General features: G+C 41.2%; 1 protein-coding gene across 6 annotated transcripts in view; it reads left to right on the top strand.

Annotated features, from left to right (window-relative positions):
* Eif4enif1 (eukaryotic translation initiation factor 4E nuclear import factor 1) overlaps positions 1-12,896 on the top strand; it is a 44,126-nt gene that overhangs the window by 14,550 nt on the left and 16,680 nt on the right. For all 6 annotated transcript variants that reach the window (XM_029483727.2, XM_021176314.2, XM_029483728.2 and 3 more), the window contains exons 4-7: positions 980-1,107; positions 5,986-6,272; positions 6,823-7,024; positions 10,639-10,814. In XM_029483727.2, coding sequence (XP_029339587.1) covers positions 980-1,107; positions 5,986-6,272; positions 6,823-7,024; positions 10,639-10,814 — 793 coding nt within the window. The remainder of the gene's footprint in view (positions 1-979; positions 1,108-5,985; positions 6,273-6,822; positions 7,025-10,638; positions 10,815-12,896) is intronic.

The raw sequence follows: 12,896 nt of genomic DNA, 5'->3' as shown, positions 1-12,896 counted from the left end.
CAAGTCACCACATTGTCCTGATGGTGATGATACCTGAACAGTGGCTGCTTTCATTGGCTAGGAATTTTCATAGGTCTCAGATAGGATTATTTTTTCATTAAAATTGTAAAGCCTCTGTATACTTCAAATTTTATTATTACAACTTTTTTCTTTGCATAAAATAGAATTATAAGCAGACATATTAGCTTTTATGCTAAAGTAGATATTGTGCCTAGTGACAGTGAAGCAGAGAGTGAGTGCTTCCTGGATCCCTCACAGATACCCTAGAAGGTGGAGAGTCTCCCTGTTGTGAGGGCTTAAGAACTGTTAACATGTTTTTCAAGCAGTGTTCATGGCTAACGGTATAAAGCAGCTAGAGCCAGTAGGTCTAATCCCCAGGAAACAGGGAGAAAAATAAAAGAAGAGCTGTCTTAGGAAAAACCACAGATTACACATGGCAGTTCTAGCCCAGTATGGTGCTGCGTGCATTTAATCCCAGAACTCAGGAGTTAGGGACAAGAGGATCGGTGTAAATCTGAGGCCAGCCTGGTTGGTCTACATAGTAAGTTCCAGTCCCACCAGGGTTATATATCGAGACTGTCTCAAAATAACAACAAACCCAAACCAACAAAAAAAATTCTAGAAACATATACACCATACTTTCTAGGAGTTACTTCTGGTCAAAAAAAAAAAAAAAAAACCACCTCTGCAGAACTTGGGAAAGATCTTTGTGTGGAGCAGTTACTATAGTTCATATAGAGCCTGGGGCTTCTGGACTGACAGTTTCATTTGTATACAGACTCCTGTCTTTCAAGTGCCTGTCAGTGTTATGTAATCTGAGACAAACCACACTCAGGTAATAACTGTTTCTGCTTTCATCTTGAATAGAGTAATTATTTTGAAGCAGCTGTGGTTATCATGTAACCTAAAGAAATTTATAAAGTAGGTCCTATTAGAAGTAATCTTCAAACCCTAACTAATGCTATCCTCTAACCTGTAGTGATGGTGTCTGGGACCCTGAGAAGTGGCATGCCTCTCTCTACCCAGCCTCGGGGCGGAGCTCACCAGTGGAAAGTCTGAAGAAAGAGCCAGAATCAGATCGACCTTCTCTGGTGCGCAGAATAGCAGGTAAGTGTACAAGCATTTATTAATGGTAGTGTGGTTTGAAGAATGTGCTCCTGGTTGCTGGTTTCTTTCTTAGCCCCTAGTGTTTTACATATCAGAAAGAAATGTCATCAGAAACTTCATTTACCAGCTGTATTTTTCATAATGAGCAGAATAAAATCATAGTAATAATCTTCCTATAACTGTGGCAAGTTGGGCTATGTGCATTTGAATTCTAAAGTACCATTGTCTTTGCTGGTGTGCAAGTGTTTGACAGCTTAATGCATGTGGAATCACCTAGATGACAAGCATCCAGGACACGAGCAGGGATTGTTTATTTAGCCTTAGTGCTGCCTGTGAGGGATTGTCTTCATTAGGTTAACTGATTGATATGAAAAAAACCTGTCTTAACTGTGGGCGGGGCTATTCTCTGGGGATTTATATGAAATGGAGAAAGTGAGCACACATTCATTCATGTCTGCTTCCCTGACTCTGTATTAAATGTGACCAGTTGTTTGAAGCTGTTGCTGCCTTGACTTTTTTGCTATTATGGACTGTATCCTTGAACTATGAGCCAGAATAAGCCCCTCCTCCCTTAAGTTGTTTAGTACCTTTTATCACAGCACTAGGAAAATAAACTAAGACATCTGATATAATGCAGATGGTAGTGTGCTTGTCTCCTGTCTTAGTTAGGGTTTTGCTGCTGTGAATAGACACCATGACCACAGCAACTACTGTAAGGACAGCATTTAATAGGAACTGGCTTATAGACTCAGAGGTTCAGTCCATTATCATCAAGGCAGGGGCATGGCAGCATCCAGGCAAGCATGGTGCAGGGAGAACTTGAGAGTCTTCATCTGAAGTCCATTAGAAGACTAGTTCCCACGTGGTTAGGAGGAGGGTCTTAAAGTCTCTCATACACAGCAGAACATTGGTGGTGCACACCTTTAATCCCTTGACTTGGGAGGCAGAGGCAGGCAGATTTCTGAGTTCGAGGCCAGCCTGGTCTAGAGTGAGTTCCAGGACAGCTAGGGCTACACAGAGAAACCCTATCTCGAAAAACCGGAAAAAAAAATGAAAGAAGTCTCACTAAGTGACACACTTCCTCCAAGGCCACACCTCCAAGTAGTGCACTCCTTGGTTCTAGCATATTCAAACTATCATACCTGCTGTGCATACATGAAGCTCTAGGTTTAATTTCTAGCACTGAATAAATTGGGCATGGTAGTTCAAGCCTCTAAACACCCAGGAGGTCAAAACAGGAGGATCAGTAGTTTAAACGTATCCTCAGTTATACATAGTTAGAGACTGGTCTAAACGAGACCCTGTCTCACCTTCTGGGAAGAACTGTTTATGTCTTTAATCCCAGCACTCGGGAGGTACAAAGCAGGCAGATCTCTGTGACTTTGAATGTTAAGACACTGAAAAATAATTAAAATAAGACAAAAAGCTGTTTTGGTTTAAAAAAAAAAAGAGCCGGGCGTGGTGGCGCACGCCTTTAATCCCAGCACTTGGGAGGCAGAGGCAGGCGGATTTCTGAGTTCGAGGCCAGCCTGGTCTACAAAGTGAGTGCCAGGACAGCCAGGGCTACACAGAGAAACCCTGTCTCGAAAAACCAAAAAAAAAAAAAAAAAAATAAAAAATAAAAAAAAAAAGAGGCTAAAACAGGTTTTTCTTACTTGGGCTCTGCTTCAGGTTAGTTTTTTTGTGACATGCTTTTCTATTTCTCTTTCTTTCTTTCTTTCTTTCTTTCTTTTGTTCTGTTTTTCGAGACAGGGTTTCTCTGTGTAGCCCTGGCTGTCCTGGAACTCACTCTGTAGACCAGGCTGGCCTCGAACTCAGAAATCTGCCTGCCTCTGCCTCCCGAGTGCTGGGATTAGAGGCGTACACCACCACCGCCTGGCTTTTTCTTTCTTTTTAAAATATAAGTTTGTTTATATATTTATATATTTATATACATATATATATATATATATCACACACACACACATACACATATACATATATATACATATATGCTCCCCTCCCTCCTCTCTTCCCAGTCCTACCCTTATAAATCCATCCTCCACTGCCCCTCCCCTTCTCAGAGAAGTGGCGCTCCCCTTGGGTACCAAGCATCCCGGGACATCTAGTCCCAGCAGGTCTGGTAAGTACATCCTCTCCCATTGAGACCCAACCAGGGAGTCCAGGTAGGGGAAGGGGAACAGAGATCAAGACAGCCTCTAGTCCAGTTGTTACAGGACCCACATAAACACCAAGCTGTACATTTGCTACAAATGTGTAGGGGGTGTCTAGGTCCAGCTCCTTCATGCTCCCTGGGGGGTTACCTCTGTGAACCCCCATGGTTCTAGGTTAGTTGACTCTGTGGGTCTTCTTGTGACATGCTTTTCTTACCTTTATTGAAGTTGAATTTACATATAGAACCCTTACATACAACATGCTTTTGATGTTCTGATATGTTTATCTGTATGAAACCCTTACCACAATCAAAATAATAAGCATTCTTCTTCTCTCATAAGTGCTCTAGTGTGTGATTTCCTCCTTTTTAACCCATCTCATTACCTTAGAAATGAACTGCCCGTCTAGATGAGTTTACACTCCTAGAATTGTATGTGACTAGAACTGTCGCCATACTTTTTCTTCAGGGAAGCTTCTTTCTGGAAACAAGGGCACTCTGTAGATCAGGCTGGACTCAAACCTTACCCCCTGGGTCAGTCTCATGAACTATAGCTGGCTTTAGCCATGGTGTTGAATGTGTAGTTCATTTCTTTTTATTGCTTGACAGTATTTCATTATATAAATTCATCATTACATCGATTTATCTGTGAAGAGTAATTTGAGTTTTTCCTCATTAAAGTTGCTGTGGATATATATATGTGTAAGTATGAGCATGGATATAGGAATATTTATCTTTTCTTTTTTTTTTTTTTTTTTTTGGTTTTTTTCGAGACAGGGTTTCTCTGTGTAGCCCTGGCTGTCCTGGAACTCACTTTGTAGACCAGGCTGGCCTCGAACTCAGAAATCCGCCTGCCTCTGCCTCCCGAGTGCTGGGATTAAAGGCGTGCGCCACCACGCCCGGCAGGAATATTTATCTTGTGAGTGAATACTTAGAAATATTATGGCTAGTACATATATACAGTGTTTTAAGAAACTACCCCAGGGCTGGAGAGATGGTAATGGCTGTTCTTCCAGAGGTTCTGAGTTCAGTTCCCAGCAATCTATAAGCTTCTTGTGTTTAAGACGGCTAGTCATTTTATATTCCTGTTGGCAGTATTTTCTGCTTGCTCCATATCTTGGTAGCACTTGGAATTGTTAGTCTTCTTAATTATAGCCATCTAGTGGTGCATAGTGCCGTCCACATGTCTTTGCTGACGTGTCTGTTTCTGTTCAATCACTTTTTTGTTGTTTTAGTTTTTTGAGACATGTGTGCCCATATTGACCTCAAACTCAGCAGTCCCTGCCGTAGCCTACCAAGTACTGGGTTTATAGGCATTCTACACTATGCCCAGCTCACTTGTCTTTTTTTTTTTTTAATTAAGGAGCTGAGCAGTGTTGGTACACATCTTTAATCCCAACTCTTGGGAGGCAGAGGCAGGCAGGTCTCAGAGTTTGAAGCCAGCCTGGTCTGCAGAGGGAATTCCAGGACAGCCAGAACTAAACAAAGAAACCTTATCTGGAAAAGAAAGATTGAAGGATTCCATGTGCATGGTGTCTCTATGTACATATGCGTACAGAAGAGGGCATTGGGTACCATGAACTACAGTTATAGGTGTTTGTGAGCTGCTACGTGGTGCTGGGAATTGAACTGAGGACCTCTGGAAGAAGAGTATTAACTAACCACTGAGCAACCTCTCCAGCCATTCGTCCATTTTTTTAATTAGGTGTTTTGTTTTCTTTTTAATCACTGTGGGGGGTTTTTATGATTTATTTTATGTACATTGAAGTTGTGCCTGCATGTATGTCTTTGTAAGTGTCTTGGATCCTCTGAAACTGGAATTACACAATGCAGTTGTAAGCTGCATTGTGGGTGCTAGGAACTGAATCTGGGTCCTTTGAAAGAGCAGCCAGTGCTCTTAATCAATGAGCCATCCTTCCATCCCCATTTTATATGCTGTGGTTTTGTGTTTCTATGAGAAATGTACCTAGAAATTTGTTCTCCCAGCCTTGAATTTCTAAATAGTGTCTTGAAAGAACAGTTTTAAACTTGAAGCAAACCTTGCTTCCCAGGCTTTCTTAGTGAAGAACACTCTTGTTGCTGTGCCTCAAAAAACACTTTGCCTAACCATCAGCAAAGGTGTTCTCTTATAGTTTGCACATCTAGATGCATTAAAATTAAGTATTGAATATGGAACCAAGTTTAAAGTTATCTGTTGTTTTGAAACCGCTGGGTTTGAACTTAGTAATACTCCTGCTTCAGCATCCTACGTTTACAGGATGCCAATTAACTATAAAGTTCATTTTTTTGTGTGAATATCTATCTGTTCACTATTGCTTTTTAAGCATTTTTTTTTCAAATACATGTCTTATTAATAAAAGATTAGCGAAAATTGTATTCATAAAATTTTAGTTATACAAAAAGTAGATTAATCATAGAAAGTCATTATTACGAAATATATTTGTTTCTCTGAAGAAAAGATATTTTAAAGTTTAATGTGAAAAATTAATTATAAGGAGCTATCTCATTGGTAAAGGCACTTGTTGCCAAGCCTGACAACTTGAGTTTAGTCTTTAAAAACTGAAAACATGGAGGAAGGAAAGAGCCTGTCCCCATAGATATCCTCCACACATACACACACTATAAATAAGGTATTTTACCCTGAATCAGTTGATGTGCCCAGGTGCTGAGGACATGGTATCTAAGATGTTGGTTTGCTTACCTTTCTCTTTCTGGCATCTTTTCAGATCCACGAGAGCGAGTGAAAGAAGATGACTTAGATGTTGTTCTCAGCCCACAGAGACGAAGCTTTGGAGGTGGCTGCCATGTGACAGCTGCTGTTAGCTCCCGACGATCTGGCAGTCCATTGGAGAAAGACAGTGATGGGCTTCGCCTGCTTGGTGGACGAAGGATTGGCAGTGGAAGGATAATTTCTGCCCGGGCCTTTGAAAAGGATCACCGTCTTGGTGATAAGGACCTTCGAGACTTGAGAGACCGAGACAGAGAGAGGGACTACAAGGACAAACGTTTCAGGGTTTGTTCTCTAACCCCCTTTGTTCTCAACTGCTTGGATTTTTTTTTTTAAGGTTTATTTATTTAGTATATATACAGTACACTGTCTGAAGAGGCCACCAGATCCCATTACTATAGTTATGAGCCACCATGTGATTCCTGGGAATTGAACTCAGGACTTGGAAGAGCAGCCAGTGCTTTTAACCTCTGAACCATCTCTCCAGTCCCAAGTGCTTGGAAATTTGATACTCACCTCCTTTGTACTGCATTTCTCTGTTGTTGCTCTCATGATGGCTCAAACCCAGGACTGTACACTTGTTGGCAAGTGCCTGAGCCTGGTCTGCATTACATCCTCCTAACACCCTCCCACCCCCAACCCCCAGTTACTTTGAGAAGCTGGAGATCACAGACCACTCACAGTAAACATGGAGAACTCAGATGGCAGTGCAAGAGTGGGGCTGCACTTCAGATGCACAGCACAGCATCTGCATTTTGGCTTCTGTCATCAGTTCATTATACCGGCTACATTAGAACTTTACAGTCTTTCAGTCTTGCTCTTTGTACTTTTTCAGAGGGAGTTTGGAGATAGTAAACGTGTCTTTGGTGAGCGTAGAAGAAACGATTCATACACTGAGGAAGAACCAGAATGGTTTTCAGCTGGACCCACCAGTCAGTCTGAAACCATAGAGCTGACTGGCTTTGATGATAAGATTCTAGAGGAGGATCACAAAGGCAGAAAAAGAACAAGGCGACGGACTGCCTCTGTGAAGGAAGGTCAGTACCAATTTTCAACTTGTTTTGAAATAATGACATGAGGATTGTTTTAACTGCACAGGTAGTGATGGATGCGAGTTTGTAAACGGTAAGTTTTTAGTGTTCTGGCTTTATTTTTTGGGGTCTTTTTGTAAATACATTGCTTGCCAAATATTTTAGGTATACATTTATCATGGTTATGAAATATACTCTTAAGAACTCAGACTTGGGTTGGAGAAATGGCTCAGAGGTTAAGAGTACTATCTACTCTTCCAGAGGTACTGAGTTCAATTCCCAGCAACCACATGGTGGCTCACATCTGTAATGAGATCTGGTACCCTATTCTGGTGTGTAGTCATACATACAGACCAAAAAATTGTATACATAATAAATAAATCTTTAAAACAAACAAACTCAGATTTGGGGATTGGAGAGAGGGCTCAGAGGATAAGAGCACTGGCCTTTCTTCCTGAGGTCTTGAGTTCAATTCCTGGCAACCACATGATGGCTCATAACCATCTATAATAAGATCTGGTGCCCTCTTCTGGCATACAGGTATACATGCAGGCAGAACACTGTATACATAGTAAATAAATAAATCTTTGAAAAAATAAGGACTCAGAACTTGGGCTAGAGAGATGGTTCAGTGGTTAAGATGGTTGGCTGCTTTTCCAGAGGATCTGGGTTTAATTTCTAGCACCCACATGATAGTTTATAACTGTAACTCTAGGTCCCGGTGATCCAACACCCACATGCAGGTAAAACACCTATGTACATAAGGTAAAAATAAATTTTATAAGAGAAAAAAAGAACTTGGTACTTATTTCAAGTATACTTGAAAAAAATACATGTTTTTTGTTTTAGCAGATATTAGGTGATGGGAAAGCTCTTAATGATAATTATTGTCAACTTCCAAAGAAGTTAAAACAAACTTGTAAATAAGCTAATAAAATATATTTAAAAGAGAGAATAAAGGAGACATCATAGTTCTTTTCTGTTTTCTTTGTTTTTGTGCACTTTAAGTGCAGTAGGCTTTTCTCTTCTTTTAACATGGGTGCATATTCTAGTTTAGGGAATTCATAGGTAACTTGGGAGATTCTGAGTTTGTTCTTGTTTGAGACAGGGTTTCTCTGTGTAGCCTGGATTGTCCTGGAACTAGTTCTGTAGACCAAGCTGGCCTCAGCCTTAGAGATCTATCTGCCTCTACCACCTAAGTGCTAGGATTAAAACTGGGCGCCAACACCACCCACCCAGGAGATTGTGCTCAATTGCCTTTGAGAGGTACCATTGTCTCACTCCACCAGAATGAAGTAGCATCAGCCAGTGTGGCTGTTTAACTGATGTTAGAGACCAAGCTTCGGTAGAAAATAATGTTTTCTGTGACTGAGATAAAATTCAAATGTCAGCCATTCATGTAGGGTTTTGTCCTGGGACAAGGTCTCACGTAACCCAGACTGGTACCAAACCCAGTGTGTAGCTGAGGGTGGCCTCAGACTGTACTGCCCCATAGTCATTAGTACTGGGCTTATAGATTTGTCACCAAGGCCATTATTGTTTGTTTTCTTAATGTATTTTATGTGTGTATTGCTGGAGGTATTATTAACTCAGAGCCTTCATGTATACCGGGCAGGCACTCTAGTCTGAGCTACATCCCAGCCCAGCAGTGTTTCTGTTCAGTTGCTTTTGTGTTATTGCTGTACTAAAGATAGAGCCAGGTCCTTGAACTTATAAAGCAAATACTTTACCACTGGGGGATATCCTTAGTCCTTCGTTGGTTTTCTGTTTGTTTGGGGTTTCCTTTTTTGGTTGGCTTTTTTTGTTTTGTTTTATTTTTAAGATTTACTTATTTATTTTATGTAATTGAGTACACTGTTGCTGTCTTCTGACACACCAGAAGAGGGCATCAGATCTCATAACAGATGGTTGGTTGTGAGCCACCTTGTGGTTGCTGAGAATTGAACTCAGGACGTCTGGAAGAACAATCAGTGTTCTTAATGGCTGAGCCATTTTTTGACGTAGGATCTGACTTGGAAATGTAATCATGGATAACTTTGATCTTCTGGTTTTCCTTCCTCCACCTGAGTTCTGAAATTACAGGCATGTGCCAGTAGGCTCAGTTTTATGCAGAGAAGGGGAATTGAACTGAGGGGTCCGTACATGCTTTGTTTTGTATTGGGTTAGGGTTTTCAACTTTGCTCTTTTTCATTTGTTTGTATATATACACGTATGCACTCAGAGGCCTGAAGTGCTACATCAACAGGCAATTCTGATTCCTGATACAGGTGCAAGAATCTGAACCCAACATCCTCAGGATGAGCAGTGTGTGCTCTTAGCCACTGAGCCATGACAATGTTGTGTTGGTGTGTGTGTGTGTGTGTGTGTGTGTGTGTGTGTGTGCGTGCAGGCCTGCTACTGTATATGTGTGTTTTAAGCACTTGCAAATAAGTGGGTTTGGGGGTTTTGTCTTGGTTTTTTTGTTTGTTTGTTTTCTTCCTGTTTTGGTCATATTTTGCCTAAAACTAAAAAAAGTGGACATTGGCGCACGCCTTTAATCCCAGCACTCGGGAGGCAGAGGCAGGCGGATTTCTGAGTTCGAGGCCAGCCTGGTCTACAAAGTGAGTTCCAGGACAGCCAAGGCTACACAGAGAAACCCTGTCTCGAAAAAACCAAAAAAAAAAAAAAAGTGGACATTACTGATATTCAGATATTCCTGGCATTGAAGAATAAGACAGAGCTGATTAGCTTAGGTTATCAGCCTGTAAAGATCTGTCTCAGTAGAGAATTGCTGTAATAAATACTAGTATTTTATAAAGGGGAGATCAGTGTACTTAATACATTTTTTTTCTTTTTGTTTTCTTTTTTTTTTTTTTTTTTTTTTTTTGGTTTTTCGAGACAGGGTTTCTCTGTGTAGCCCTGGCTGTCCTGGAACTCACTTTGTAGACCAGGCTGGCCTCGAACTCAGAAATCCGCCTGCCTCTGCCTCCTGAGTGCTGGGATTAAAGGCATGCGCCACCATGCCCGGCTTACATTTTTTTTTTTTTTTCAAGGCAGGGTAGGTTTTCTAGAAGGAGTAACAGTCAAACTTTACGTTGGTAGTGGACTATAGCCAACCTTATAGACAAGTAAAAATTGCCCACATACAGTGATACCAGATGAATGCATAAACAGTTTCAAATAATTTGGCTTTAGAGGCTTAAGTTACCCACATCAAACAGCTCAAAAACACATGCATATGTTACTAACTCCCCAAGAGGAAGCGAATGCCCTCTTCTCTGGCCTTCCAGATACCTGCACACATCGTGCCATACACACACACACACACACATACACAGAGCTAACTAACTAAATATATTTTTTCTTTTTAAAGAAAACCCGCTATACTATAGAAAACTTGACATGTTTAAGAGTGGGGCCACAGTCCTTTTCCTACTCTGTTAGTGTTCTGGCTACTTAGCAAAGACTTCCAGTTCCCAGAGAAAAGATACTAAATGATTTATTATAAGAAGTGTTGTACCTACAGAAGAAGTCTGTTTACAGTCATGTGTGTCTCCTCGTGTATATTGATGGTTACAGGCACAGAGTAAGACTGGGCTATGTACCTGAACAGGTGGTTTCTGTCTTGGTTTTGTTTTCAGGCATAGTGGAGTGCAATGGAGGGGTAACTGAAGAGGACGAGGTGGAAGTCATTCTGGCCCAGGAGCCCTCTGCTGATCAGGAAGTTCCAAGGGATGTCATCCTACCTGAGCAGTCCCCAGGAGAATTTGACTTTAATGAATTCTTTAACCTTGATAAGGTGCCATGCTTGGCTTCGGTGAGTGTAACAACACATTTGCAAACATGGATGGAGGGGTTAGAGGATGACTTAAGTACATAAAACCCTTGCTGTGCAAGTATGAAGACTGAATGAAATGTAGATCTCTAGAACTCAAGTAAATGTTGGGGCAGCATGGTTGTCCTCCTGGAATCCCAGCTCACGGAAAGTGGAGACAGGTTTCTTGGAACAAGTGAGGTAACTAGCTCTGTTGGTGAGCTGTCGGCTCAAATGAGAGCCCCTGGCTCAGGTTATAAAGGAGAGAGTGAATAAAAGATGCCTAGCATCGGCCTCTTGACCTCTACTTACACACAGCATATGCACCCAAACACATGTGTGTGTACCCCCACGCAGCAATGTCCGTATATACCTGCCACACGCATACATGCACGCATACTCATATGCACAAAATAAAAATAAACATGTACAGAATCTGGATGTGGAGGTATGCACTTACAATCTTAGCACTTGGGATCCCAAGACGAGAGGAGTTTGAGTCTGTCTTAGCTGGAGCTACATGGTCATTTCAAGGCCTGCCTGCCTGCATAGTAAAACCCATCTCAAAAAACTTTTTTGTTAAATGTAAAAAGGATGGACCAGCTAATTATGGTTAAATTTGACCTAGTGTTTCTCTTTTTCTCCAGGGATGGGTATCTTTTATTTGTTTTGAAACAGGGTTTCAGATAGCCTGGAACGCAGAAATTAAAAGCCTCTCAATCACTACTTCCCAATACATATGTATACTTTTTTTTAATTAAAAAAGCCCTCTACGAAGAACAACTAAGCATCTAATCTCCCAGCTCTTCCGTCAGCAGATAGCTGAAAAAGACATAGCAAAAGATATCCTGACTTAGAAATCAGAGCTGTGTCCATTTTCTGTGCAGGAAAGAGGTTCTGCTCTCAGAGACCCTTCTTGCTCCTATGTTGAAAATGAACAAACTTGCCGTTTGATGTGTGATGGTGCATGCCTTTAGTCTCAACACTTGGGAGGCAGTAGCAGACATATTTCTGTGAGTTTGAGGTCAGCCTGATCTACAGAATAAGTTGCAGGTCATCATGTATCAAAAAAAAAAGAGAGAGAGACCGATATTTCAGGGTTTCTTTTAAACCTCAAGCCCTTAGGGGTCTTTTTGAGATGAATATCTTCACAAATGTATAAAGGTGCAAGTTTGTTTCTACTCTAAGTTTTTTGTTTGTTTGTTTTTTGTTTTTTTAAGTATGGAATAGAGTTTATTCAGGGCATGGAGAGGGGAGTTAAGAGGGTAGTAGAGGCAGGGAAAGAGAGTAGAGAAGTAGAGGCCAGCCATGAGCACGTGGAGAAAGGGGTTAGGACTTGGGGAAGGGGGGGGGGTTAAGGGGACAGATCAGAACAAGAAGGCAAGAGAGGAACAAGAGTAAGAACAATATTCTACTCTTGAATATAAAATGTTACAAAACACAAAGTTAGGGCCTGGAGAGGTTGCTCAGTGTTTAAGACCATTATCTGCTCTTACAGACACTGCATGCACATGGTGCAAAAACATACAGGCAAAAGAAAACAAAGTTGGTAACAGCGAAACATCAAAATTATTCTCTCACTGGGCAGTGGTGGCGCACGCCTTTGATCCCAGGTTTTGGGAGGCAGGGGCAGGCAGGTCTCTTAGTTTGAAGCCATCCTGGTCTACTTAGTGAGTTCCAGGACAGTCAGGGCTCCACGGAGAAAACACTGTCTCGGAAAAAAAAGAAAATATATTCTCAATACTTACTTTAATATCTTGAGAAAATGTCTAGATACTTTATATTTATTACCTTTGTGTCTTCTGACTTCTCCTATTTAGTAAGATTATGTTAAATAGGTTAAAATGCAAAGCCATCGTTTTTTTATTTGTAAATTAAAATTCTTAGTAGATAAAGAATTTTACTTTTAAAATGTTTTGTTTTTGCCATGGGTCGGTGCACACATGAGCTACAGGTGGAGGTCAGAGGACAGCTTTGTGGGGTTGGTTCTCTTCCTTCCACCTGCCATGGGTTCAGGTCATCAGGCTTGTACTGCAGGTCATTTTACCTGCTGAGCCATGTCATTGGCCCCCAAAGTTTACACTT

The sequence above is a fragment of the Mus caroli genome, unplaced genomic scaffold, assembly GCF_978045245.1.
Source record: "Mus caroli unplaced genomic scaffold, Mus_caroli_1 scaffold_13, whole genome shotgun sequence".
Lineage (NCBI taxonomy): Eukaryota > Metazoa > Chordata > Mammalia > Rodentia > Muridae > Mus > Mus caroli.
This window is presented reverse-complemented; position numbering and strand designations above follow the sequence as displayed.